At 40.7% G+C, this 27,695-nt stretch overlaps 3 protein-coding genes across 5 annotated transcripts in view; 2 read left to right on the plus strand and 1 right to left on the minus strand.

Moving 5' to 3' along the window:
• On the plus strand, window positions 1-20,080 carry trpm5 (transient receptor potential cation channel, subfamily M, member 5). 2 transcript variants are annotated; one of them, XM_086294123.1, is made up of 26 exons: window positions 1-138; window positions 1,848-1,915; window positions 4,897-5,053; window positions 5,154-5,334; window positions 5,677-5,843; window positions 5,973-6,150; window positions 6,982-7,046; window positions 7,478-7,663; window positions 7,991-8,090; window positions 8,370-8,488; window positions 9,972-10,319; window positions 11,120-11,263; window positions 12,979-13,102; window positions 13,320-13,465; window positions 14,113-14,225; window positions 14,330-14,434; window positions 15,177-15,435; window positions 16,886-17,004; window positions 17,168-17,300; window positions 17,415-17,589; window positions 17,770-17,938; window positions 18,084-18,262; window positions 18,476-18,608; window positions 18,753-18,825; window positions 18,956-19,046; window positions 19,155-20,080. In XM_086294123.1, exons 1-26 carry the CDS (start codon window positions 112-114, stop codon window positions 19,298-19,300), a joined length of 3,705 nt encoding a protein of 1,234 aa, XP_086150249.1. In that variant the 5' UTR covers window positions 1-111; the 3' UTR covers window positions 19,301-20,080. The 2 variants fall into 2 exon arrangements, with proteins under 2 accessions (XP_086150249.1, XP_086150243.1); XM_086294117.1 differs by having other exon boundaries at window positions 18,956-20,080.
• On the minus strand, window positions 16,643-27,282 carry traf6 (TNF receptor-associated factor 6). 2 transcript variants are annotated; one of them, XM_086294148.1, is made up of 8 exons: window positions 27,043-27,282; window positions 25,465-25,800; window positions 25,063-25,213; window positions 24,124-24,282; window positions 23,943-24,014; window positions 23,520-23,597; window positions 21,601-21,933; window positions 16,643-21,461 (listed from the first exon to the last, which is right to left on the minus strand). In XM_086294148.1, the coding sequence occupies exons 2-8, from the start codon at window positions 25,779-25,781 to the stop codon at window positions 20,856-20,858; spliced, it is 1,716 nt and encodes a 571-aa protein (XP_086150274.1). In that variant the 5' UTR covers window positions 25,782-25,800; window positions 27,043-27,282; the 3' UTR covers window positions 16,643-20,855. The 2 variants fall into 2 exon arrangements, with proteins under 2 accessions (XP_086150274.1, XP_086150267.1); XM_086294141.1 differs by having other exon boundaries at window positions 16,644-21,461; window positions 26,938-27,279.
• ttc17 (tetratricopeptide repeat domain 17) overlaps window positions 27,148-27,695 on the plus strand; it is a 28,958-nt gene continuing 28,410 nt past the window's right edge. Inside the window, exon 1 of the mRNA XM_086294132.1 lies at window positions 27,148-27,386. Within this exon, the coding sequence (XP_086150258.1) occupies window positions 27,216-27,386 (171 nt within the window). The 5' untranslated portion in view covers window positions 27,148-27,215. The remainder of the gene's footprint in view (window positions 27,387-27,695) is intronic.

The following is a 27,695-nucleotide window of genomic DNA, read 5'->3' on the forward strand; positions in this document are numbered from 1 at the left end:
GCTACTTCCTAATAGCCCAGGAGGTTCACCTGAGGCTTGTGGAAGGACACCCGCTGAGCTCTCACAGGTGTGGTTCTGCAGGGGAACAAGAGGGGAACATCTATTTCAGCCATGCAGGAGGGACAAGACACACCTCTGGTGAGTATCTAAATTGCAGCTCATTTCTTTTCTCTTCTTCTTCCTTTTGTTGTCTTTTTTTGTCTGAAAAGCATCATCTCACACACGTTAAGACATGTAATGATGACCACTGGATCACCATTGTGTGTCTGTGTGTGTGTCTCAAGCTACATTAAGATACACTAGTTAATAATAAAGTAGATAATTAAGGTTTTAAAGTCAAACAACAGATCAGAGAACAAAAAGTTAAAATAGCTCAAATTTGAATCTTCAGATTTTACATTTTAGGTTTTTTTTAAAAAACAGAATATATTTATTAGCCATTCACCAAATCACTAAACTTGGTGAAATGGCAAAGTGTGAGGAAAAAAGGTGCTAAAAATATTGCTTATGGAACATTATTGTTAGTTTAAATGACAACAAATGCATAAGCATTTAAAAGAGGCCCCACATATGAGCCCTAACAAAGTTCATTCAAGCTAGAAGTGCGTGTGTGTGTGTGTGTGTGTGTGTGTGTGTGTGTGTGTGTGTGTGTGTGTGTGTGTGTGTGCATGGAAGAGTGTGTGTGTCCTTGAGATACCCACTCCAGCACACATACACACAGCTGCTTGTCCTTTCCTCTACCTTTGCATGTAAATCGTCCTGTTTGCATGCCCAGTAGTCTTCTCCCTCCCAGACCCAGACCTGTAGTCAAATAAAAGCCTCCACAACAAGCTGCTCTCTCCCATTAAAACAGATGGCTGAACACAAATTGACTCGCCGCCTGTATATTAACCATTGAACCACAGTTGCTTTAAAACGCATGTTCTTTACTCAAAGTAAATGGGGAGGCTACTGCTGTCGGTCACAGGAATTTGCACTACTATTATTTTTTTGTTTGTTTTAATCGTCTTTCACAAAGCTGCTCAAGCGCCCATGCAAATAAGGCTGGCTGATAAAAGTGTCTGTTTACTGAGGCAAATGGGTAATCTTATCAATATTAAATGAGCCTTCTTTCTGAGCTCAGTGTATTTTGGTTCCTATGAAAAGACTCATCCCGAGATAAACTGAACTGTAAAACAATAGCTCCGTATAAAGAAGGTCACGATGTCAAAAGCAGATCCCCTCCCCATTTTTCTCAAGGTTCTTTCCAGGTTAGGTTGTTCCAGGTGCCTTAAAGAATTTGCCACAATTTTTTCTGCTGATTTATGCTGTCTTAGTTGCATATTCCTCTTCATATAATCCCAGACTGACTCCATGATGCTAAGATCAGGGCTCTGTGTCTACCATGCCATCTGTCGCAAGACTCCTTGTTCTTCTAGCTCAAAACAGTCTGTTATGAGGCTTTAAGTATGTTTGGTGCTGTTGTAATGCTGCACAATAAATGCTGGTCTGATCTGATGCATTGACTGATGTACACAGTCCTAAATATCTAAAGCACCTAAAATTTTGCACAGGGCTAGCAAATGTCCTCATTTCACAACTTATAAGGGGGCTTACATTTAGAGGTTCAGATGCATGTCTGTTTCCCTGCTTCGTGCATACCAGCAAAAAAGAGGGTTTTGTGCATTTGTAGTTCAAACATGGGGCACGAAGCACTTTGCATATGAAGCGAGAATGAAAATTCTGCCAGCTTTGCATTGACCACATGTACTTCTAAGAAGCTTTCCGTCTGTAGAGCCAGCGGTGAGTGAGTCATAATGGATTTATCGTTAAAGCGAGCTAATATCTGGGTATTCATTTGTTTACAGGGGACGCTGCAACCACAGACGCGATGCCTGCAATGTGGGGACACGCTGGAGTGGTCAGAGGAACATGGGTGTGTGTGTTTGTGTGTGCAGCACTCTGAAACAAGAGAAACTTTTTTTTTCTTCTACAGTAGAATTATCGGCTCTGACAGAAGCTTTTTTCTCAAACGAGTGTTCAGAAGCATTCGTGATGAGGACGTCATCATCAGAGCAGCTGAAAAGGCCAACGCTTAAGAGGCCTCACGGGCAAGAGTGCCACAGGATGAAACCATTTGCACTGGACTAACAAACATTAACTAAATCCAAGTACAGTTTTCTTTTTAAATTATTCATGAGAGCCGGTCCATTCCTGGCTGTGGAGAAATGAATGCTTTCTCCGATATTAAATAAGAAGAAAAGCACAGAGCTACATTTTTCATTTAGCTAATACTGGACGAAGCAGATAAACCATAAAGCATTTAAATCATCTAAATGAGTTCAATTAATGAAATAACCTCCCAATTTTTTATTCCATCTATGCATCTTGATCAAATTTAAAAAAAATGGTACTGCAGGAAGCTTCAACCCTGTCTGGAAATATTAGGCTTCTACTCAAGTGAAAATTAAAGTGAGAGTTAATGGAATAGCATTAATTACTGATTTCAGTCCACTTATGTTAAAAAAAAAAAAAAAAAGGAAAAATGCTATGGGGTGGCTGTAGCTCAGGTGGTAGAGCAGGTCACCTCGGAAGGTTGGTGGTTCGATTCCTGGCTTCCCCTAGTCTGCATGCCAAATATCCTTGGGCAAGATACTAACCCCAAATTGCTCTCCGATGCATCCATCGGAGTATGAATGTGTGTGAATTAGAGATGGACCGATCCGATATTAGGTATCGGTATCGGTCCGATACTGACCTAAATTACTGGATCGGATATCGGAGAAAAATAAAAAATGTAATCCGATCCATTAAATATCACGAAAGCACCTCACAAAACTTGCAACACGCCGTAACTCACCTCAGAACGTTAGCAGTCGGAGCAGTATGCATCACATGATAGAGCGGCTGTGGCATGCAGGACCTGTCGGTGGTCTGGATAGCATTTGGAGCTTCGCTAGCAACCCGGCATTTCATCTCCGACAAAGTTATCCCCGAGAGAAGTAAAGCAAGTGTGTAAGTCCATCTCTGAATGTTTGTAAAGCATTCCTGCGTTAAGCTTAACAAACGATATATGGAGCGACTGCCTCTTCTTGCTGCTACTTCAATCATGAAACTGCTTAACGATCAGCTGATCGGCTTTTCTGTCGCCAGTCGTGTCTCTAGTTTGCTTTTGGCCCACTTTGCACCAGAAAGAGGAAACCAGCGGCTGAACAACAGCAGCACGTTTAAGCTTGATCAGCTGTTGTTAGAATGTATTTAATATTACTTTCTACTCGAGGATCTTTTTCTACGTAGCTGACGCTGGTAACTGTGCAGGGGCGGATCTAGCAAAGTTTAGCCAGGGGGGCCGATAGGGCATTAACAGGGAAAAGGGGGCACAAAGACATACTTTTCTTTCTTATTCTCATTTAAAATGTCTAGCTTTTAATAAATAATTATCTGACACCCAAAGTTTTAATTTGATGTAAAATGAATAGAAGTCAATTACTGTATATAGTAACTATTAAGTCTAATATATATACCCTAGTAAGCTATAGTACTTTTTCCTTTGGGAAGGTACCATCTGTGCAGTCTGCAATTTTGTTGAAGAAAGATGTTGAATCTATTTAATATTTCTTGAAAAATAATTGATTTCTGTGCATTTTTTTTCACACTGCATCAAATTAAGGTTGATTACGTCGATTAAGCATCATGAGGTGGCGCGTGAGGGGTGGTTCCCTATTTTTTTATTTTTTTATTTTTGTTGTTGCTGGGAGTTGGAGCCCTATTAGTTAGGTTGCTTAATATTTATGCTAAGTACTCTTTAAAATACCAGAATAGGGAGGATGGTGTAGGTTTAAGTTTATTAGATTGATCAGTATTGCTGAACTATGAAATATTTTTTTTTTGCATACAGGTATAACAGAATAGCTTTTGTGTAGTTGTTGTTTTAAACTTGAGTATGAACTTATACAAAATGCAGCAAGATATTTAAAAAACAGTTTTGTTGATTAAAAAACACTATATCGGATTCATATCGGTATCGGCAGATATTCAAATTTATGATATCGGTATCGGTATCGGACATAAAAAAGTGGTATCGTGCCATCTCTAGTGTGAATGTTAGCTAAAGAAAAAAAAAAGCACTTAGACAAATGTGCTTGTGTAAATGGGTGAATGCACAAGTTGTATAAAGCGCTTTGAGTGCTCAGAAGAGTAGAAAAGCACTATATAAGAACCAGTCCATTTACCATATGGGAAAGAAAACAAAAAGAGTGTATGTTAGGGATATTTAAAATATCGTTAATAATCAATTCAATGTACAAAAAAATAGAAATGTGTGGTACATATGGAGAATTTCCATAATATAATATTATGTCTGATCAGAATCGGAATCATTGTTATTTGGCAAAGTTTGTGCATACAAACATGGAATGCATACAAAAAGAAAGAAAGAAATAGGCAATATATATAAATATGCAAATATACACAAGAAAAACACAAGTTGCAGAAAGTCTTTAGAAACTATACAAAATGCAGCAAACTACAAATGGGCAGCAATGATAAATATAAATAGGCTGAACACAGTGCAACCTGGATGAATCTTAGATATGACTTTTAATAGTGCTTTAATGTCAACGTTAAGGTGTTTTTGTTGAACTTTGACAAGCTTTTTTTTATATTAAAAAAATACATAAACACACACGGTAATAAGACGCAAACCAAATCAGCAAAGAGAACAGTGTAACAGCCTTGGCAGGTGAAATTAACTGTCCTTTTGTAATTGCAACAGCACAGAAAAGTGTTGCTGCATGTTTATGAGGAGCTTTGTGGGCAGGATAGTCTAGATAAAAATTGAATCTGATTCTTTTTCATACCTTTTCTGTGCTGCAGAAGACTGATGCATATAACAATTTCACACTTTTTTGCTGTCAGTGTCCTGCTGGGCTGTTCCTGCTGCTCTACAGTAGATGAGACTCTAGAGAATGTAGCCAGAAGACTCGGCAGCAGAATGAAGAAAGAGAAGAGCCACTGGGCAGCTGGCAGAGTTGGTGACATTGACTTTCTCGGTCCGACTAAAACGAGAGGAAAGGTGAGACTGGATGTCATAACGAGTAAGGAAAGTAACATAACAAGAGTGTGCAGTTCAACCGGTATACTGACGCATCACTTTCCCCCTTGCCTTCAATCAGTTTGTGAGGGTGCGCAGCAACACAGACCCAGTGCTGATCTACCAGATGCTGACAGAAGAGTGGGGTCTTGCTCCTCCACACCTGGTGGTTGCAGTAGTGGGAGGCGATGAGGTGGCTCAGATGAGGCCCTGGCTTAGGGACACACTGAGAAAGGGACTTGTGAAGGCTGCACAAAGCACAGGTTATAATCAAGGGTACAAACTGGCCCTGGCTTTTGAAATCACAGAAATGGAATCTTTTTAGGCTGCTATACTGGCAAGAGAGTGCCTTTTATTTGATATATAAAGTGTTGTTTTTTTCTGTGATATTATGTGGTTTTCATTAATAAATGATATGATTAATTTCAGAATAACTAGCTTTATGATTATATTGGCAGCTACAATAGTTTAATATGCAATCTTGGATCCAACTTTCCAGTTTGATACTCATCAGAATTACAACTTTGCAGAGAGATCATGTAAAATTAGACATCAAACGTTCAAAACCTCATATGTACATATACAACTGCATTGCTGTTCTCTAGGGGCATGGATTTTGACTAATGGCCTTCGCTTTGGCATCACCAAGCACTTAGGCCAGGCGGTACGAGATCACTCCTTGGCCAGCACCTCTTCTAAAGTTCGTGTTGTGGCCATTGGCATTGCTCCCTGGAACATGATCCACAACCGAGAGGCACTACTCACAGCCAAGGTTCCTGTTCACACAAAGGGAGCACAAGGCCAATATTAGTATCCTCCATGAACTAATATTTACATCTCTCGTGTTAATGTGTTGTCGCTGTCCTCTTTCCTGCTGAGTATCCCTTCATATTTTCTTAAGGTTGATGAACCCGCAGCATACAAGCCTCAAGACCTGCCCCATGGATCAGTGTATTCCCTGGACAGTCACCACTCTCACTTTGTTCTGGTTGAGGAAGATCCCAACAGACCTGGAGCCACCAGTGAAATGAGGGTGAAGCTGCTCAAGCATATCTCTCTTCAGCGCACAGGTTACGGAGGTAAAAATCTTTTAGGTCATTGCTGGGAACCAATCTTTGACTTAAGCAGTATGCCGTATGTTAACGTTGCTTCATTAAAAGTTTATATCATTCCTTTACATGTACCTATGTAAAAATGACACTGGAATGTACTTACGAGAATTCATTGTGACAAATGGTAGCTTTTATGGATTTCAATTATGGATGCATTTTGGCATTGTTTCATTGTGGTGTTGCACATAGTACATGTGGCTGCTTCATATATAAATAGCTTCTTTTTTTTTAAAAACAAAAAAGGAAAAAAAAAGCATATTCATATTTTATGATGTTTATGAATTCTTGAATTACTTCACAAGCACAATAGCAGTGAATCTAATGGAGTCTATTTTTACCATTTTAATTGTAAATTAAAATTTCCATTGTAATTGTAAATTGTAAAGCATTTTGTGACTTTTGTTCTTGAAAAGAACGATATAAATAAGCCTTACTTAATTGCTTACTTACTACTTTTACTGCATATTCAAAAGTAGCCTGTTTCCATAAATAGTGTTTCAGTCATTTTCCTTTTCGGGTTTCCAAAGCTGTTCACATTTAATATCAGAGCAAAAATAAAAACAACATTTGGTTCAACTATCCACAACTTAGAGACAAAGGGAACACATCACAGAGATATTTTTACATATAGAGCATGCACAACCAATGTAGGTAACACTTCCTGTTAGTGAACCTCTTATATTTAACTTGCTTTAGCCTGCCCAGAGCTACTAATGCTACCCCTGTAAGCTTCTTTGCAACCCACCATCACCCCAGCTTCTCCTTTTTCTGCATTTCATTCTGTGAATATTCTTCTAGGTGCAGGAAGTTTTGAGATCCCTGTTCTGTGTCTCTTGGTCCACGGAGAACCCAGGATCCTAAAAGTAAGCTTTTTTTTTTTCATTGTGCTACATTAGCTTCTCAAGAACTTTAAAGGCGAAACCATGAAGAGACCCTCTGAAAGGCAGATTTGTTTTGTCATTCAAATGTGCACATTCTCAGTTTGAACGCTGGCTAAGGCTTGAAAATTAGGCTCTGAGTCAAATTTTGGTGGTGCCATCTCCTGAGGCAGCAGACCAAAGCCAGACTGAGAAACAAATTCTTTCTGTTTTCACAAAACTAATCTCTTCAACCAAAAAGCCCATCAAAGTCACCAATGCATTTGCATAAATAGAGCCATTACTGAGGAGATTATAGACTACAGCTTACACTGAGAAATATAATTCTTGTTGATGTTTAGTTGGGAAGTTATCATCTTTAAAAAAAAAATCATATCAACTGAAAATTCATCAGAACACTGTGTCCCTTCTTGCAGAGAATGTATAAAGGCATTGGCAATTCGACACCATGGCTGATCCTGGCAGGCTCTGGAGGTGTGGCTGACATCCTTGTCACACTGATGAATAGGGGCTGCTGGGATACGGACAGTGTTCATGAGCTGCTGCTGGACACCTTTCCAAATGCCCACCACAGCACAGACATCAGTAACTGGGTCAAGCTGGTAAGAGCGATGTGCACAGCGTGGAGCAGGCACATATACAGATATGCACATCACAAGACTTGAACATTGGCAGAAAAATAGGGCACACTGGGGAAGATTGTGAAGGAAGCTAATGTAGGATTTTCATCATTATCGTCAACATTTGTATGTGATGACCTAATTAAGAACACAAGGAGGGAAGGCAAGACAACAATTTCGTAACATATTTTTTTCCGAGCTGATACACATAATAAAGGTACTTTGTATACAACACATTAAATTCTCTTTAATAAATTGCGTCACTCAAATGATATTTCCATAATTACTGACTGTCGCCCTGACAATCAGATTCAGAAGATACTTGATCACGAGCATCTCCTCACTGTCCATGACCCGGAACAAGAAAGCTCTGAGCTGGATACAGTCATTCTCAAAGCTCTAGTCAAAGGTAAAATATTTTTCTTGTGAGAGATATGTTTAAGAAACTTGCAATTTCCTAAGGCTGCACAATTACAGGTTTCCTGACATGACAGTTGCAATAAGAAAGAGCTTTGACATTTTGAGCGCTTGATAGATTGTAAATCTGTTGACATTTTGTGTGTGTGTGTGTGTGTGTGTGTGTGTGCGTGCACGTGTGTGTGTGTGTGTGCGCGTGTGTGTGTGTGTGCGCGCGTGTGTGTGTGTGTGTGTGCGCGTGTGTGTGTGTGTGTGTGTGTGTGTTTATCAGCTTGCAAGAGCCAAAGTCAAGAAGCCCAAGACTTTCTGGATGAGCTGAAGCTGGCAGTGGCCTGGAACAGAGTGGACATTGCAAAGAGTGACATTTTTAATGGAGATGTGGAGTGGAAGGTGAGACAAAAGGATCTGATCAAGGTTTGACAAATTTTGGTAATTAACCTCCTAGGACCGGCCGTCCACATATGTGGACATCACATTTTGGGTTATTTAGACCAAAATACTCAATTCTGCTCTACATGGGCCTGATATCCACTTATGAGGACATTATACTGCTACTGTTCTATCAAAATTTAAAATGAATATCCTCATTTGTGGCTCTCACTTTTCTTAAAAACAAAAATGAGGTAAAAAAAAATAAAAATCTGGTAATTCTTTGTTTTTACATTCATCGGGCCCCAATATGCCCAAATATCAAAGAGAAATTAAAAATGCATGTCGTGGAAGAGTTCGGGTCTTAGGAGGTTAAACCTGGCGTGCCTGCTAAAGCAACATAAAAAGGGAGTGGGAATTTTTCGAGTACAATCAGTGAGAGTCTGGGCTATTTAAGGTAATTAAAACAAAAGCTAGCCCAGTTGTGAATATGCTAGTATTCTAATATGCTCACAATGATATCAATAATATATTTCATCAGATATAATATTTTTCATTATCACTATTATAGCCAAATGTGCTGGTTTCATAGTCTGTATATAAAAGATGGATGCAGCTAGCGTGACATTGCCCACTGATTTGTGGACTTCTATTTTGAAGGCTGAAGCCTGACATTTTGGCAGTTGCCATGTTTTGCTGACATGAGATGTCATGACTGAAAAGTGGAGACTGAGTGAGAAACCCATGATAACTGCACATAGACAGGCAGCAACAGTCCGAATTATACCCTGCTTTGTCATCTATTTTTGTCTAAATAAAAGCAAAATGTACAAACTGCGCACCATTCTCTGCTAGATATGATTTAAAAGTAGTGAATGACACCATGAAATCATCATTATAGTGTTCACTGAGATCATAAATAAAGTGGAAAGTTGGGTTGTTTTTTATACATCTTTATACAATCTGACCTCTTTTTGCAACCAGCCCTCTACTGGCCGTTAGGAAGAAGGCAGGATTTGAAAGAATTTAAGAACCAAAGAAAAAAGTTTTGACACACTTCTATGCTGGAATTCAAACCTAGAGGCTATGTCCACCTTTTTTGTAGAGGCTGTTATCATTTTGATATATTAGCCTGCTAACATAGCCTAATTAATAGATGTTAGCAATTAACACCAACCTCAAAGCACCAGCTGTGCCAGTAGGATTCACCTTCAGAGGATCATGGATGTGTGTGCAAAATTACACAGCAGACCACCTAATAGCTACCCTCTTAGACCTCTACAGAGCATGTTTTTAAAGCTGTTTAGCATGTGCAATTTGCAATATTCACATTTGGATTAAATCTGCAAGAAAGGGATTTATTGAATAGTATTATAGTAATAACAATAAGAGTACCAATCAAGACTGGTAAGGCTCTTCATAATAACAGAAAAGAATATTTTTACAGCTGTGAAGAAGAGAGGTCATGAGTGAGTCACTGTAATAAGTCTACTGATCTTTGCAGGCTTGCGATCTTGAAGAGGTGATGATGGATGCACTGATCAATGACAAGCCAGACTTTGTACGCCTTTTCGTGGACAATGGCGTGAACCTGGGAGAGTTCCTTACCTATGGCCGTCTTCAGGAGCTTTACTGGTCTGTCTCAGAGAAAAGCCTCCTTCACAACCTGCTCCTCAAAAAGTACGAGGAGAAGCAGCTTCTGCTCGGAGCTGCCAGGACACATGGTCCACCCGGGCACCATCCTTCCGAGCAAGGAGACCGAAAACCCCGCTTCACCCTCTATGAGGTCGCCAAAGTGCTGAAAGACTTTCTCCACGACTCTTGTAAAGGCTTTTACCAGAAGACTCCCACGGTAGGTGATGTACTCTTCTTTGAAAGTTCCAAACAAGCAATATGTTGTCTGTGTTAGGTTTCTCATCCCTTTTGGTCTGCCAACTTAAAATGAAGCAGTGTCTCTGTGAAACCACATAAAGGTTTGCATTCATCTATGAGATGTGAGCAGCGAGTGAGAGAGTTTACCTCTAACCTACCCAGGCAGCTATATTCGCAACATTTAAGCGCCTGAAAGATGCAATGAACCAGAAAATATATAGACTTTGTGGTAAACTGACTTCCCGGAAGACAGTGAATCTTTAATGGCGACTTTAATAGCAACTCATCCTACCTACACTAATAGCAGAAAAAAACATCAAATCTACCCAATAAAGCCAAAGTGCTCTTTTCAGGGCAGCCAGCCCTTTTGTTACTCCTATCACATCATCATTTTTTTCTCTCTAACTGCAGCAAAAAAGAGATGGATCATCGTGGAAAATCACACCTGCTGCTGCACTCTAAAAATCCCTATATTTTCTCTAATTATGCTGTCAGGTTTTGTGCTACTCACTGTTGTAAGGCTGGTTGTCTCAAAGAAAAACACAGCCACAGTCAAATGTTTTCTTGGCTGAAGGTCTGCTTGGCTAAATTCATTACATATTCCAGTTGACAACCAAGCAGCTATGACTTCTTTACAGCGGAGCGAGGGAAATTGGTTTTGCGGTAAAAGGACTGTCGTAGATTGACTTATGTAAGCACTGCCTGTTCTGTAAACTGTGTGCGGCTGCCTCATCTACTATACATATTAAATACATTAAGCGTTCTCTCTGTGTGCTCCAGGAGAAGCCAGCAAAGGGTCGACTGTTCCACACCCAGAAGAATCTGGCTGAGTTAGAGGAGCGCTGCGAGCATCCTTGGCGAGATCTCTTCCTCTGGGCGGCCCTTCAGAACCGGCAGCAGATGGCTAACTACTTTTGGGCCATGGTCAGTCTTGTCAGCTTCTTTAGTCGGTTGAGCTACAGCTCGTACTATCTCAGCACTGTGCGGCTCGATAAATAACTAAATGTGCCTGGCTTTGGAAAATTCTACTCAAAGCAAAGTGAAGTGAGCAGAATTATGCTGTGATAGTTTGCGTTCTGCTTTGGGTGTGATGAGCGATGCGGGCCAGCCCAGTGCAGGTGTAGGTCAGTCCTGCCATATGAAAATGTCACTCGAGATTAAAAAAAAAAAAAAAAAAGAGCCCGGCAAACGGCGTATTTATCAAGAACTGAGGTGAACTAAAAAGCTATCTTATCTCCAAGAACATTATTCAAATGAAGGTCAGGCTGCTTGCTGAGGCAGCCAACCAGCGGTGAGCCAGCGCATGCGTGTCTAACGTCCTGATGAAGGTAATGAGACATATAGGCCGACAAGGGATTGATGTCCCATGAATAGTTTAAATGACACTCATCAATGATAATTGCTCTTTGTTTTCAACGTCTTTTCAAAGCACCTTTCATTTCTTTATTGCCATTCCCTGAACTGAGGCAACCAATTGTTGTAATCTCACACGCGGTCATCATTATGTGCTCTTTTCCAACGTCTTATATTTCAAACATTATCTGAAATTATGGTAATTGCGTTCAGTGTGTGCCCATCCCCCACCTCTAGCGCCTCAGCACTCAGGCTCTGGCCTGGACTCTGGCATTCGTAATTTGATTGTTTGAAGTATTTCCCACGTTGAAGGCGACAATTATTCTTGCAGGCTAGCAAAATCTCACATATTTATTATGTGCATATACAGTATGTCGACCCAGGAGTGTGAAGAAAATGCAGCATAATCAACACAAATCATTGATCCTTTAAACAAAAATGGGAAGAGCCCTCTGCTGCAATATGCTGCTCTTCCTCACAGTCCAGTGCATGAGTATTAGCATTACTGGTGACTTTAAACGGACCATAGATCTGCTTGTAAGCATGAATATCTCTTGAACATCTCATAAATATGTCTTTTCGTTAACCCTGGACTGATGTTCCATCCAGCATCTACCCAGCCTTCCAACCATTATACTCCAAGCTATCAGAGCCCTAGTTGGATAAGTGGTTAAGAAAAGAGTGAATCTGGCTGTTATCTATATGTAATACTTGCTTTCCTTGTCTTCCCAAGACCTGTAAGAAGTTAGAAAATGTCCATTTTTATATGTACAACAGACAGGTTTATAATGTCAGCTATATATAGATATGTTGTAAAGAATCTTTCAGTTCATGAAACATTCAGGGGAACTATCTAGCCACACTGTGAAAACAGTCATTCTTTATTTATACTTTACACAATCCATGCAGTTCATATACAACCTAAAGCAAACAGCTTCCTTCTGGGTTATTCAATAGATCAAACTACAGAGACTGAAAATAAAACAACCATTCAAATATGCCTTACATTCAAGGTCAGATGGTTAAAGCCCTTCAAGAGCCTGCTATCATACCCAAACTGGCTGACTAGTTATTTTGGCCGATAACAACGGTGTCGCACGACATGTAAGGAAGTGCCTTTGAATGCAGGCTTTAGAAATCACATGGGGGAAAAAACCTACAAGTTGTATCTGTAGTAGCCCCATGCACACAATAGAAGCATTTAGATGCAAAAGATGCAGCTCTCAAAAATTCAAATCCCCCTTTCAGACCCATTTCTTGGATACAGCTCTCTTGTAATCTTTCAGGGCCCTGAGGCGGTTGCGGCAGCCCTGGCGGGTTGTAAGATTCTGAAAGAGATGGCACGACTGGAATCTGAGGCTGAGTCCGCACGTAGCATGAAGGAGGCCAAGTATGAGCAGTTTGCCCTTGGTGAGTACATAAACTGTTTAATGACAGGAGCTGATAATGCAATGGTCAAACATAGCAAGAGGTAAAACCTCTAACTTCAAGCCAGCAGTGTTTTGCTTTGCTTTTTTTTTGTTATCCACAAGCACAAACAGATTCCACTTGAGGGACTAAAATATAAATCTGGATGTAATCTAACTGAGCGGTTGACACTGTGTAACTACTGTTCTTATTGTGGCAGATGTCTTTGGAGAGTGTTACTCCAACAGTGAAGACAGGGCTTATGCTTTGTTAGTGAGGAGAACACACTGCTGGAGCAAATCTACAGTCCTTAACTTGGCAACTGAGGCAGATGCCAAATCCTTCTTTGCCCACGACGGAGTTCAGGTGACAAGAAGACACATGCGGTGCTCCGTTTTAAAATTTATACGTTTCATCCTACAGATTAAGTATTGGGAAGACGACAGATAAGTCTGGTTCTTTGCCACCATCTCTGCTGATATACTGGGTTTCCATAGCAGTTATTAAACATTTCCCTCTGCACTGTATGCCATTAGATACTTAGAAGCCACTTTATGCACAGTTTTGTCTAAATATGCCTCCAACAGATGCCCTTGCTATTAGAAAGTCATCAGTGAGAGTTAATTGGTATTCAGTGTCAGTAGGGAAGGTTAGCACATGGGAATGATATATTTTATTCATAGCACACAGTCGGAATTACCTTTTTAATGGGATGCCGTTAATTACAATCCAGTACATGTGTAATGTTTCAAGAGAAAGTGGGTTTCCCTGGTCTCAGGCAAAGTAGCTGCTGGTTAATGAAATGGTTCGACTGGGGGAGAAGCATTTTGATTTTGATTTTTTTTTCTGTCTGTCTATCTGAGATAACTCCACATATGTTTCTTCTGTGAATATGGGCTCCAAGCTGCAAAGTAGAAATTTTGTAAGGCCTCTGGTGCCCCCTTGTGGTAACCTGAATTTACACACTCTGCTAGTTTGCCAATGTTGTATGAGAAACTGATTCTGTTCTGCAGGCTCTGCTCACAAAGATTTGGTGGGGGTCTATGAAAACAGACACAGCCATCTCCAAACTCGTGGCGTCTTTCTTCTGTGCACCGCTCATATGGACCAACCTCATAAAGTTCAGGTGATCAGTCTGTTGATGAACTCCACCTTTTGTCTTTGCCATGCTGATGAGCTCTGTGTCACTCGGTTGTGTGCATTATCTGGGTTTTGGGGTTTTCTTTTCAGTGATGAAGAACTTGACAATCGTAATGCTGGCAAGCAGTTTGTGGAGCTGGACAGTCTGGACACAGAAAAGGCTTTACTTCTAAGCGATGATGATGATGACCCTCTGTGAGTTTGCTCTCTTGTTTAATTTAGAGTTCATAGACTTCAGCGTGAGTGCACACTGATCTGCTTTTTGCCAAAATGATTAAGCTAAAAATGTAATTTCAGTTGTTGTTTATATTTTCTATTCAGCAAGACTGTTTTTTGTGACAACAAATTAGCTACTTAATGTTTTCTTTCCATTTTTGATTATTTGCTTTTAATTCGATTTACTTTGAGTTCGTTTCCAGAGTGGATTTTCTTGTTTCAGTTGGTTTTTACTGTTTTAAAAATCTTTATTACTTCAAGCGTTAGGTCTACACTTTTTAATTTTTAATATATGAAGGGTAATTTGTCAGAGGCAAAATTTAAGGAAAGTCAGTACAGGTATTGCATTAAAAGCACTTAACTATTTGAATGCTGTTGACTTACAGACTTGTAGACATCCAGAGTGTCGATACACAGATCCATCAATGCTTCACAATGTTTGTTTGTTTTTTCACATCTAATTGTGGTTTTGTTTTTAGTTTAGTTTTAGTTATCTATAATAACCTTGGTGCTAAAACCCTATAAACACAAATGAGCTGCAGTGTGAATAATAATGCGAATAAAACACTTCCTGATGCCCGTCATACCATCTCAGACTTATAACATCAGTAAACATGTTTGAATTTTAGAATCCTGGCTGTTAATCTCCATTTACATGATTATATCTATAGTTAGATATAGATTTGTCTTTACATATTAATGTGGTGTCTTTTTTTTCCAGGGACTCTTCACCTGGAGGTCAAGCAGATCAGAGCTGCGCCTCTGTTTGGTGGCGTTTCTTACTGCGTCGCTGGCGTCGCTTTTGGAGCGCTCCTGTAACGGTGTTCCTCGGCAATGTCATCATGTATTTTGCTTTCCTCTGCCTCTTCACTTACGTGCTGCTGCTAGACTTCCGCCCGCCGCCGCCTCTTGGCCCTGGAGCGCCAGAGATAATGCTCTACTTCTGGGTCTTCACAATGGTGCTGGAGGAACTTCGACAGGTGATCATCTAATCATGCTGGCACCTATATAATGCCAAGAATCAGCATCTTTCTCTCTAGGCAGCGTGACACATTTTTCGAAGCAGTGGCATTTCTATTAGACGTGTTAGGCTCTGACACATCTGAGTAGGAGGTGATGTGAATCGCTACAGTGAGCTCATTGTCTCAGGGGTTTTAAGCCTTTCGCCTCTTTAGTGAGCCAGGTCAGACAAGCATGATCCCTTATTGCACCGATCCCACTGAGCTCTCTTCCCTTGGGCACAAAAATGCCCAGATGACAAAGTCCTTCACCACTCTATTTTTCAATGTGTAATTCAGACAGAATTATGGTAGAGATTTCCAAAATAAGAACCACACTGCTGCAGGCAACTCTGGCATGCTACCATGCCCAGCAGGGCCCCTGTGCATTCAAAAGGATGGCTCTAAGGTGCATGCCTTTTCCTAAATGAAGATAACGCCACAGGGGCCTTGTTATCATACTTTTTTACAAAAAAAAAAAAAAAACTTCAACAGCCTAGTTCTACCAGCTTTTTAATAAACGAGTAGTCCCAGTCTGCTCCCTCTCATAGAGTTATGCCAGTAGTGCATTTTGCTCATTTTACCATCTTTTACTGCAGATTTATTAAAATAATTAATTGCTGAGTGTAAGCTAGGTTTACCTTAAGTGTTTAAATCTACAGCTTGTACCTGGGGACAGTTGAAAGTATTTGGATGTCATGTAGACATCTGTCGAATGGCACTCAAAGCTTTCGCACAGCAGACTGTGACTTTGTGAAAGCACACATGCTGCCCTCAGCTTATTGACAAACCAACTGCGCCATCAAGGGACCAAGCAGTGGTTCTTAAGGCACGTTCAGGTAACCTGTTCAAGTCACAGGAGAAAAGTCAACCTCACACTCTAAGTATAAAAGACATTTGACAGGACTCACCATTTGGTTGCACTGAAGGTCCCCTCTAAAGCAGCAGAGCTGTGGGGACTGCTGTGCAATGCCACACATTTAGGCATCAAGCTGATGCCAGGTAAAAGACCACTATTAATGATACAAATACCAATGCTTTTAAACTACAAAGGCAGCCTGTGTAGGGGACAGCAGTCTATCATGATTTATGACATGAATCATCATCAATTTGAAAATTCTGAACACATTTTAATGAGCACTAAATCACTGTGATTAGTATTTTCCACAATAATTAGCTAACACAACAAAACACACCTTTCAGCTTTTCAGAGTGAAATATCGATCTGATACCAATACCAGCGTTGGTATCAGTGCTATTGATTTTGGGATCGACCTTTAGCTGTGGGCCCTGGAGGTGTGTTTGAATGTCGTTCTAGTATTTGATCTGAAAGAAGTCAAGACAGGCTCAGATTTTCTGATGAACAGTTTTACAAAAATATTCACATGTAAAAAAAAAAGATATATCTCTTTATTAATCTTTATGACAACAGAGCTTCTTCACTGATGAAGAGATGAGCATCTTAAAGAAGTTTAAACTCTACGTGGAGGACAACTGGAACAAGTGTGACATGGTTGCCATCTCACTCTTTGTTGTTGGGGTCTCCTGCAGGTAAATCTAAATCTAATGTGAGCACTTAGGCTTTAGTATGTGTCGTGGTGATGATTGTGGCTAAAGCATCAAAATAAGTAAGCAAGTGGTTAAATGAATGAATGGCTGAATGCAAAAAAAGAAAAGTGTTGCTACAGGGTGTGATTTATTTTTTTTCTCTCAGGATGGTGAATGACACCTACGAGGCGGGAAGGACAGTTCTGGCCATTGATTTCATGGTGTTTACTCTGCGTCTCATCCATATCTTTGCCATTCACAAGCAGCTGGGACCCAAGATCATCATTGTGGAAAGAATGGTGACCAAAACAAAATCATGACTTTAAGTTGTGCTCTTGCTAATAGAAGAAGACGCCTAAAAAGAAGATTAAGACGGAGATCTTTTGCTCTCTCTCTCTTTTTTTTTTAAACAGATGAAGGATGTCTTCTTCTTCCTGTTTTTCTTGTGTGTCTGGCTCATTGCATACGGAGTTGCCACCCAGGCTCTCCTCCACCCCAATGACCAAAGGATTGACTGGGTGTTTCGCAGAGCGCTGTATCGTCCCTACCTGCACATTTTTGGCCAGATCCCTTTGGAGGAGATAGACAGTACGATACATCCTTTAACTGTTTATCTGTTTGTGAAAAAATGCAAAATACTTTGCCAAGATGTGTAATTAATGTTTTGCTTATGCTTGCCATTGGGGTTGTAATCTGTTTGCCCTAGATTTTTTTGTTCCCCCCCTTCTAATCTTATCGTATCTTGTTCTTACATCTAATGGAGCGCAGCTGCTCGCATGCCTGAAATGAACTGCACCGATGACTCAGACGAGATTATCGAGGGCCTGCGGCCACCATGTCCCAACGTCTATGCCAACTGGCTGGTCATCCTGCTGCTGGTTATCTACCTCCTCGTCACCAATGTCCTGCTGATGAACCTCCTCATTGCCATGTTCAGGTCAGGGGATGAGAATCCAGGAAAACGTGCATACATTTGCCCGTCTGATCACATGAGATGAGCCAGTGGCTTATTGAAATTATAAAATTAAAAAGAAAAACACACATACACAAACTGGTTTACTTGCTTCTTCCCCCATTTGCAGCTACACATTCCAGGTAGTGCAAGGCAACACAGATATCTTCTGGAAGTTCCAAAGATATAACCTGATCGTGGAATACCACAGCCGTCCAGCACTGGCCCCACCCTTCATCATCATCAGCCACCTCTCTCAGCTCTTCCTCAGCCTAATTAAGCAGCCTGAGTCCAAGCAGGAACGTCTTGGTATGAAGGCTCTATATACACTTTTCCATTAGGGGCTATTAAGCCGTTATTTGAAACAGACATTGAAAGAGTCCTCTGCGGCTTAGGTGGCTAAACAAAAACCAAATCAAACACAGGCAAACACATGGCGGGCTTATCTTTGTCTCTCACCCACCAAGTGGAACTTTTTTAGGTTAATTGGTTACTCACTTCCTTGCTTTTGTGTGTTGCCAGAGAGGGAGTTGCCGGCGGGGCTGGACCAGAGGCTGATAACATGGGAGACTGTGCAGAAAGAGAATTACCTGGCCAAAGTAGAGCGTCAGCACTGGGAAAGCAGCGAGGAGAGACTCAAGAGCACCTCCTCAAAGTAACGGTCACTTCATAATTCTTTTGCAAAAGTTTGCATGCTATTCTCAAAGCAATTAAGTTAGAAACTCTTGTAGTACCTGCACAGCACCAATCTGTGTCTCTTAAGGTTAAAATGTTCTAAATGACTTTGTTTGGGATCAAGGGTTCAAAGCTTGCTGAAGACTGTCGGTGGATTTAAGGACCAAGAGAGACGACTGGCATCCATGGAAAGTCAGGTAAACGGTATACTGAGCTCAATAGCACCATCCAGGGATGCATTTTCCCAAATCTATTTCAAGTTTAAAGTCTAGTGCAGAAGTAGTTTATAAGTTAAAAATAGTGACCTCTGACCTTTTTTTTCTCCAGGTCAGATATTGCGGAGAGGTGCTGTCCTGGATGGCTGAGTGCTTTGCTCAGAGCACACTCAAATGTGGGAAGGACGCGCCGAGAGTTCCGAGTGAGTCAAAAATCAGCGAGAAGAATGACAGTAATTATGCAAAAAGATTCAAACACAGTGCTTTGTGCCTTTTCGATGTAGTCCAAGCAATAATATGTCATTCTCTAGCGTCTCTTGCAGGCGACAAGACAGATGGCGCCGCTGCAGATGCATCTCAAAGTCAAACAGCGAATGAAGCGAAGCAAGAAGAAAAAACAAAACCGGGACATCCAGGATATGGGGCCAACAAAAAATTTCCTTACATTGATGAATAAAAGTGATAATGGCTGCATACAGACAGCTGAAGAATATTGAGAGAGATGAAAAATATTTTTTTAAATCCAATAAGGGGAAAATGGACTTTAAATGAGTGAAATGGTGTTTTATTTATAAAAATATTGGGTCCTTTAGAGGAAAACATTAAATGTTCCACTGTGGTAACTGTGTTTAGGAGGACAGCTTTCATTAGCTAAAACATTAATCCAATCAATTATTAGCATTTCATGGAGCGTGACAAAGTTGCATTCACATTTACACTTCAATTATTTAAGGTTACATTAGTTAGGAGCTTGAGTAAAAGGCACTTTGAGTAATCCGTCCATCATTTCTGCTGTTTGTGCCACAGTGATGCCTCAAAAATCAGGATGGGCAGAAGCAGTGACGCTTGAAATGCGGCATTTGGAATGGACAATAAGTTTTTGCTGATTCTGTTCCACACAATGACCTTTCTCACAAGATACCCCCGTGGAGCTTTTGTGTTACTGCTGTGTTTCTCATCAAAATTCTCTGTGTGAGATCCTGGCGTGCCCAAATGTGGCAAATGCATCACTTTCTTTGTAAAACATCTGAAAGGGAATTTTGAACGTTACCACCCCCAAATGCCCTTTGTCCTACAGTGGAACAGAGAGATTGTTCCTGATTAAAAGGAAAAATGGCCAGGGTTAGTTCACTGCTTGGAATTCAGTTTCACCTGTTCAGGTTCATTTGCATCTATTCTAAGATAAATAGCACCTCCAGTGTTTCCAATATATGCTGTTTACCCAGAATATACAAGGATGGAGGAGGAGAGGGAGGGGGAGGGGGGGGGGGGCCTCTAGGCTTCCATTGGTTTGGCTTGCCAAGGTGAGTCAGTAGACTAAGCACACATAAGGGGAATGAAAATAAGATTGTGTCTATGCTAATAATTATAAGCGTTTAACTTTCCATTGTTACCTAGTGACCCTTTTTTTTGGTTCATGATTCAATATTAGATAACATATGATCGACTGTGGTTACAACAAATTCCCACAACTGATTCTAGGGATTTAAGCCTGTTCACTTAATTGAGCATTTTATAAAAACCTGTCATTTTCATCCTCTGCTGTTAAGAATATGTAATACATTATCCACATATCCTGTACACACTTGCAGATGACAAGGGAAAAAAAACCCAAAAAAGGCATCTGCTCTTTAAACAATGATTGAAAAATGACACTAGAGGTAAAAAATAAAAACCCAAAACCAAAAAGTCCTCATGCTGTGTTCTACAACAATAGCAAGAGAGCCTGTGGTGCTGAGCTGATTAGATACAGTTCACATGGTCTTAACAGCATAGATTTAAAGTACATATCTCTCATAATGATCTAAATGAATTCTGCTGTACATGTATTACAACAAACATTGAGATCTTGAAAAAAAATAAATACTAGCTATTTTAAAAGGTTGTTAATGTCAATTTTTCTTCCACTTGATCACCATCAATTAAAAATGAACTTTACTGAATTACTAAAACACTGGTAGAGGTACCATAAATGTCAGCTTGTGGAAGATCCCACACGAAGGAGTGCGACTTTAGTCTCTTGAAGCAAATGCCTCAGGTCCTCTTGGCTGTACAGCTGGTCCCTCACGGTGAAGGATATTGTCAAAACGCGGCGTCACCTCGCAGCGGATGAGCAGAGTGTCGTCTTTAACATAAGCTCTCTGACTCAGCTGAGACAGGTGCATGAAGGTGACATAGCCAAATCCTTTGGGATTGCGCTGAATTGTCGGCTTCTGGAAGGCCTGTAGATCTGGTTTAGTCTCCATTGCCTCCATGTGATGCTGACCCTCAGGGCCCTGGTCTAGGATGGCGAGCCGGATGGTTCCTTGAAATGGCCAGGTAAGCTGCCCATCAAAAGCTCCTTGCATGGTGTGCACAAATAGGGAGATGTAGTTGGAGCAGCGAGGGGCATTGGGGGTCTGCAGGTGTAAGCGCAGGCACAGCTTGTAGCCTGGGCGGCCTGTGTAAAAGCCGGGGCTGTGCTCAACCACTGGCTGGCCCGCTTCTTGGTTCCGCAGGTGGACTGAAAAACCTTTGAGGCGCCAGATGAAGATACCATTGCAATGTTGGGCCTCCAGCTCTTTTACTGTATCCTCCAGCATGGACACTCTACGCCTGAGCTCTGCTAGCTGGCCTGCCTGTGAAAATGAAATGGGAAAATATTTGAGAGAAAATGAAAGAATAGAGGCTTTGAGACTAATCTAAAAGAAACTAATCTAAAAGAACAAAAACAAACCAAAACCCCAAAAGGTCAAAATACACTTGGATATCACTTACTTGGGTGTCTTTTAAGATGATGAGTTCACGGAGCTGGTGATCCTGCTTCACCAATCGTCCATCCATCTCACGGAGCCTCTGCTGCATCTCTTCACTAGACGGACCTGGAGCACAACTGCTACTGCAGCTCAGAGCTGCAGCCCCTCTGGGCCCACTACAGGCCGGTACTGATGGTGCAGCTCCTTGATCCTCAGAGGAAAGTGAAGGTCCTAAAGTCCTCAGGGGTTTGGGTGTAGTACCATTGAGGCTAAGGCCACGCAGAAATTCAGCCATGTAGCGCATATGCATCTGTGTGAACTCCTGCATGTGCTGAGCCAGGTTGTGGCGCTGCATCTGCAGAGTCAAACCAGCTTTAAAACTTGTGTCGCAAACTACAAAACCTATTAACCCAGACCTTCCCAAAGTGTGCCATTGCAGGGGGGGCGCGGTATGAAAAGGGGGAAAAAAAACAAAACGCTTGTACACTGCTAGCACGGGGCACCCACACAAACGCAAAGCAGGAGATGAAGCATCGCTGAATATGTTTCCAAACCAACTTCATTCTAAGCCAGAGACTAGAAAATATCCCTTTGGCTTCACCTGCACAAGTGCCAAGGTAGGTCTCCCCTGCAGAATTGGTTTTCCCTTGTTGGGAGCAGCACTGGGCTGTTTAAATCACGGACAAACAGTATCCCACATTTTTGATTTTTAGTTCACAAACACTTCTTGTAATGACTAACTACTCCTGACATTTTGGAGATGTTAGCTCTTTATACAGTAAAGTTACAGTGGGATACAAATAATATCAGGCTGATCCTGCCACAGTTTCCATCATCAAATGTGAGATTTACAAGGAGGGAAAACAGTACACCTCTCTGTACAGTGTCTGGGAGGCTGTGGTTGCTGCTGCACGCAATGTTGATGGTGAACAGATCAAAACACTGACAGAATCCATGGATGGCAGGCTTTTGAGTGTCCTTGCAAAGAAAGGTGGCTATATTGGTCGCCGATTTGTTTTTGTTTTGTTTTTGAACGTCAGAAATGTATATTTGTGAATGTGGAGATGTTATATTGGTTTCACTGGTAAAAATAAATAATTGAATGGGTATATATTTGTATTTTGTTAAGTTGCCTAATAATTATGCACAGCAATAGTCACCTGCACACACAGATATCCCCCTAAAATAGCTAAAACTAAAAACAAACTAAAAACTACTTCCAAAAACATTCAGCTTTGATATTAATGAGTTTTTTGGGTTCATTGAGAACATGGTTGTTGTTCAATAATAAAATTATTCCTCAAAAATACAACTTGCCTAATAATTCTGCACTCCCTGTACACTGTGACGCCTCTGCCTTTCTAAATAGAGGGACAGTAACTGTGTGTTTATATGTAAGCGTGTAAAACCTGAAGATAGAGACAAAAAAGACAAAAAAATTCATCACATGTAAACAATAACGTGGCGCACAGCTGACGTGAAAAAAGGCACATACCTTTGACGTGATGAACTCTGTATTCCTTGTCCACACGTAAACGCAAAAAAGGAGTTTTAAAAATCTCAGTTTTCGGTGATTCGAAACGCCGTTTACGTGTGGACCAAACAGCTGCGTTTTTTAAAAAAATACCGGTGTAGGTGCGGCATAGCGTAAAAGAGTTAGTAGTTTATTTCCTTACTACCTGTAATTTATTGCAGATTACTTGTATTTGCTTAATTGTTTACTAAATGTTTGAGGTGTGAAATAAACCGCAACGGAGCAAAATATGGGTGTGTGTGGTTGGAGGATGTGTTTATGCCTCCCTGTGCGCGCGCGCGGGGGGCATTTTTCTTGTAAAACAAAGGGGGGGCCAGCAAAAAAAGTTTGGGAACCACTGTATTAACCTATTAAGAATGTGCTGTATGAGAGCTGAAAGAATGGAAATCTAGAAATTGATCACCTACCCTTTCTTTACATCCAAAGATGCTAAAGTTACAGGCAATAGGTGCTTTTGGGCAATCTGTGTCACAGTGAGACTCCATCTGGGGGGGAAAAAAGAAAAAGAAAAAAAAATTCATTAGTAAATTAGCTTCAGTCATATTCAGATTGGGTTTTTTTAAGCATTTCAAAGAGATTGCTTATTGCTGAAAATGACAGACAAAGGGAACAAGGGAACAGGAATAACAGACAACAATTAAAACAGAAGTGGTTCCACTTTCTACTGCTGAAATGGTGACTGTCCTTCTGCACTGTAACATGTGATGTGACCGAGTTTGGAATGGTTCCCCATTGCTTAAACAAGAGAGTAGTTCCTGTTTTGATCACCACTTCCTAACCCTTCATTCACCTGAGGCCTCTTCTTCATGGCAGACTCTTAAGAGACTCACCTGGTCTCTGACGAGCTCCAGCTCACAGTACTGACACTTCACACTGGCAAAGGGACACTGTTGCTGATGAAGCTGAAGGAGCAAATGAAAGGAGACTATTAGGAAAATTTCCTCACAGACACACAAAACATCACTGTAACTCTGCCATGAGATCTGTTCTTGAAAAGTGATTCAATGGTACCTCTCTCTCCTCATAAAGAAAGCATGCCACACAGTCTGGACATGACATGGGTCTTTTTTGGCACTGAACAGTTATGTGCTCTTCTAGGTGGCTCTTTTTCACAGACTGCTGGCACTGTGGACAAGGCACAGTGGCAAACTCACAATGCACCAAATGATCCTGGAAGTTAAAACAATAAAATGAAAAAATAAATACAAAAAACATTTAATTTGCTTCTGTAGCAGGAAAGTCTTCATCTTTAATCATATAGCACATTTAAAAGACATCAAGTGTCGGCCAAAGTGCTGAACAAAGGGATAATATAATCAAATAAAAAGAATTAAAATAGATAAGATGAAAACAGAAAACATTGTGAGACATCCATATGTTTGTAAAGATATGTGTACATGCAAATATGCACATACATATACAAAAATGTACATTCAGCACACATACATGAACATAAAATACATGTATACGTATACACATGCAAACATCATCCAATGAGATAAAAGACCAGAATAGCTAAAACAGAATAAAAGTGGTGTCAGGAAAGCTGTAACAAGTCCTCTGTCCACACCAGAGAAAGACACAAACTGGGGGATGAACTGTTATTTATGTGCCAAGAAAAAAAAAAAGTGTAGTTGTGGTGGTGTTCTCTGAAGTCATTTTATTGTGTTGACAAACGTGTTCTACAGCAATCTCAAAAATGTCTACAAGCCGCTGACACCTGTCCATTTTATGAAGTTGGCAGTCAGCAGTAGTGAGAGGTTTATAATCACACTGACAAGCAAAAAGCTTTAAAAAAAAAAAAAAACCAAAACAAAGTGATCACAATCATAAATATGTCTTTGAAATGTTCACGTGCAAAGCAACTGCATCTTCAAACACCAGCCTGTTAACATCCCTGACTTCGTGTTCTGTGTTTGGATCAAACATGTCTGTCACAGTTTTTTTTACCTCCAAATGCCGGAGCTCCATCTTGTCGGCACAGCCCAAGTTTGGACAGCGAACAGTTAGCGACAGAATTTCCCTTTTGGCAAAGTTATCAGGGAACAGTTGGTCTTCTGACAACATTTCGTTGTCCACTGGGCACCTCTGTCCCGTATCACTGATTTGCAAGAAGAAGAACAGAAATCGTTGGTCCCTTTTGTCTACTTCACTATTAAAACAAGTACCAGTGAATTTTTGGATCATTCGGAAGCCTTTCATTTCTAAATCATTACTCTGTAATTTGCCAGATTGCCCTGATGCTAATAAAGAACTAACAAGGATTCAAAACTGGCCTGTGAAACTTGTGATGATAAATGAAATAGAAACCTAAGTGCTCATTGCTGATTAAAAAGATGCACAATAGCATACCGGATGGATTTCTCAATGCAGCTCTTGCAGAAGCGGTGACCACAGCGTGTTTGAATGGCGTTCCTCAAAGCCATGAGACAAATGGGGCACTCGTATTTACTCTCCAGCGGTGGATCAAACTCCACATCGTAGCCCTGCAGGGGGGCAGCCTGAAAGCTGCTGCTGCTCATGAAGGCACTAGGGTTCTCTGAAGGGCTAAGAATGGACTCCTGTTCTTTTTCCAGCATAGCCAGAGCACAGTCAGACAGCACTCCACCAACAGCTCCATCATAGCTGTCCTCCTCTAAACCCCCCTTATTGCTTTCACAGCAGGCCATTTGTAGCAGGTGGCAAAGTCTGAAAGAGGTAAGGAAGCATGAAATAAATTCTAACTCTATTAACTTTAAAATAGACATGTGCATTTTTCTGCTTTTAAAATGGGGATATTTTTACTTCAGCCGCACAAAAGAGATTTTCTTTTTGTATGAAGCTGCTAAAAAGGTTTTGTAGAGTTACACAATGATATGATGTTCAAGAAATATCCTCCTACAACCATCTTTATAATTTCCTCCAATCAACTTCCTCCCTTCTTTTAGAAAAAACCTAAAGCAAATCAGCTCATTTATCATGAAAACAGGATCCCTATGGGAAGGTTTTAGGGTTATTTCTAATGATCTTTTTCCTTAATGAGCAATCAGACAATTTATTTTTCACATAATCGCATTACCAATTCATTATTTGGCCTTCCCTTACTCTTCCACATCTAATCTGTGGGTTTGTAAGCAAATCCTATACCAGAAGAGTTAACACACACACACACACAAACACACACACACACACACACACACACACACACACACACACACACACACGTGGGAATTCACTTCAGAGAAGATTCTTGGATTCTTGCAACAAACCAAAATAAATAGAGAAATCTTCACAAACCCGAGTATGAACTAATGAAATATGCAGTGTAGTCTTTGGTTGGTTATTAAACTATAATACTGAACAACACATTTTGTGACAACTGGAATTAATCTTAAAGACTCAGTCTTGAATTTAGATTGTAAGATTAGTACCATTTATCGTTACTCCTTATATCCCACCTAGCTTAACAAACCAAATAAGCTAATCATCCTTGACTATATGCAGCTTTGTACATAAAAACATGCCAACCAGACTGTCAACCTGTACAGTGAGTCATGTACAAGCTATGGGCGTCGTAAACCTCCTCCTTGAATCTACTATTCCTCTACATGGGGCGTAACTTTTACTTTTCATTAGTCAGCATCAGTCAGTCGATAAGGTTCTGCCTAAACTCCAACATTCGGTATCAAATCTTTTTTACATAAAACACGTTACAGCTAGCTAACAGTCTGCATACAACGACTGGAAGTGTTGGCACTTGACGAACCAGCCATGCCCCTGGATACGGAACTACAAATGCGAATCTGGTTGCAGTCAAAAGTAAAGTATTAAAAGAAAACCACTGACCAAAACAACGGGCAGCGAAATCACGTCCCTCACATCGGTGACAAAAGCGTTATAAGCTCCGAATGTGTCCGTGAACGCAGGTTTTTATTCTCGTAGCACACCCACCTTTGCCTTGAAAACGTCTCGAACTTTTGGTATCTACAGAATTTCCTGTTTTTTTCTTTTTCCAAACGTCATTACATTTTTTTTCGCGCTTTGCAGACGCGAGCGCCATCTCCTGGTGGGAGTCTATTGTTGCCGCAGGAAAAAAATAGAAAAAGAAAAAGGGAGATAGAAAAATGGCGGACCTCAGGAAAATCTGCCCGGAGTCTTTGCCCTGCCGTGTCAACTATTCGCGGAAAACGTCGCTACATGGAAAGCTTTTCATCCTCCTGTGTATACTTGCAGTGGACTCCGGAGGGGCTACGACCCACTGGGTTGTCACAGAGGACGGAAAAATTCAGCAGCAAGTATGACAGCTCATTGACCTGCTAACGCTTACGTTTGGCTGCTAGCTTATGAAGCTAACTATTTTTCATAGCACCGACTGTAACGTAACTGTAGTACTTATAATAATTTAACTCGGTGCGACTCATTTGTCAGCTTGAGCAACTGTGGATTTAGAAAGAAAGTTCCGTGGATATTAAAATCCCGCTTGTTTGACCAAGTGGTTTAGCTTTATCAGACTAGTTCCTTTATCTTTTGGTTAACCGGGTCAAGATAAACACTTATATTTTTATGACAGTGTGTATGCCTCCATTGGAAGGCGCTTGCAGATA

This window comes from Aulonocara sp. 'chitande type north' Nkhata Bay, linkage group LG1 (assembly GCF_057382095.1).
Source record: "Aulonocara sp. 'chitande type north' Nkhata Bay isolate Kocher_YH1m ecotype deep benthic linkage group LG1, A_spYH_male_GT1.1, whole genome shotgun sequence".
Lineage (NCBI taxonomy): Eukaryota > Metazoa > Chordata > Actinopteri > Cichliformes > Cichlidae > Aulonocara > Aulonocara sp. 'chitande type north' Nkhata Bay.

Excerpts from the sequence above, each read along its gene's own strand:
- trpm5 (XM_086294117.1), top strand. The coding sequence starts at position 112 with ATGCAGGAGGGACAAGACACACCTCTG. Across the intron at positions 5,054-5,153 it reads CGACTAAAACGAGAGGAAAG|TTTGTGAGGGTGCGCAGCAA; the intron begins GTGAGACTGGAT and ends GCCTTCAATCAG. Across the intron at positions 14,226-14,329 it reads ACCAACCTCATAAAGTTCAG|TGATGAAGAACTTGACAATC; the intron begins GTGATCAGTCTG and ends TTTTCTTTTCAG.
- traf6 (XM_086294148.1), bottom strand. The coding sequence starts at position 25,781 with ATGGCCTGCTGTGAAAGCAATAAGGGGGGTTTAGAGGAGGACAGCTAT. Across the intron at positions 23,598-23,942 it reads TGGAGCTCGTCAGAGACCAG|ATGGAGTCTCACTGTGACAC; the intron begins GTGAGTCTCTTA and ends TTTCCCCCCCAG. Across the intron at positions 21,462-21,600 it reads TCATCTTAAAAGACACCCAA|GCAGGCCAGCTAGCAGAGCT; the intron begins GTAAGTGATATC and ends TCATTTTCACAG.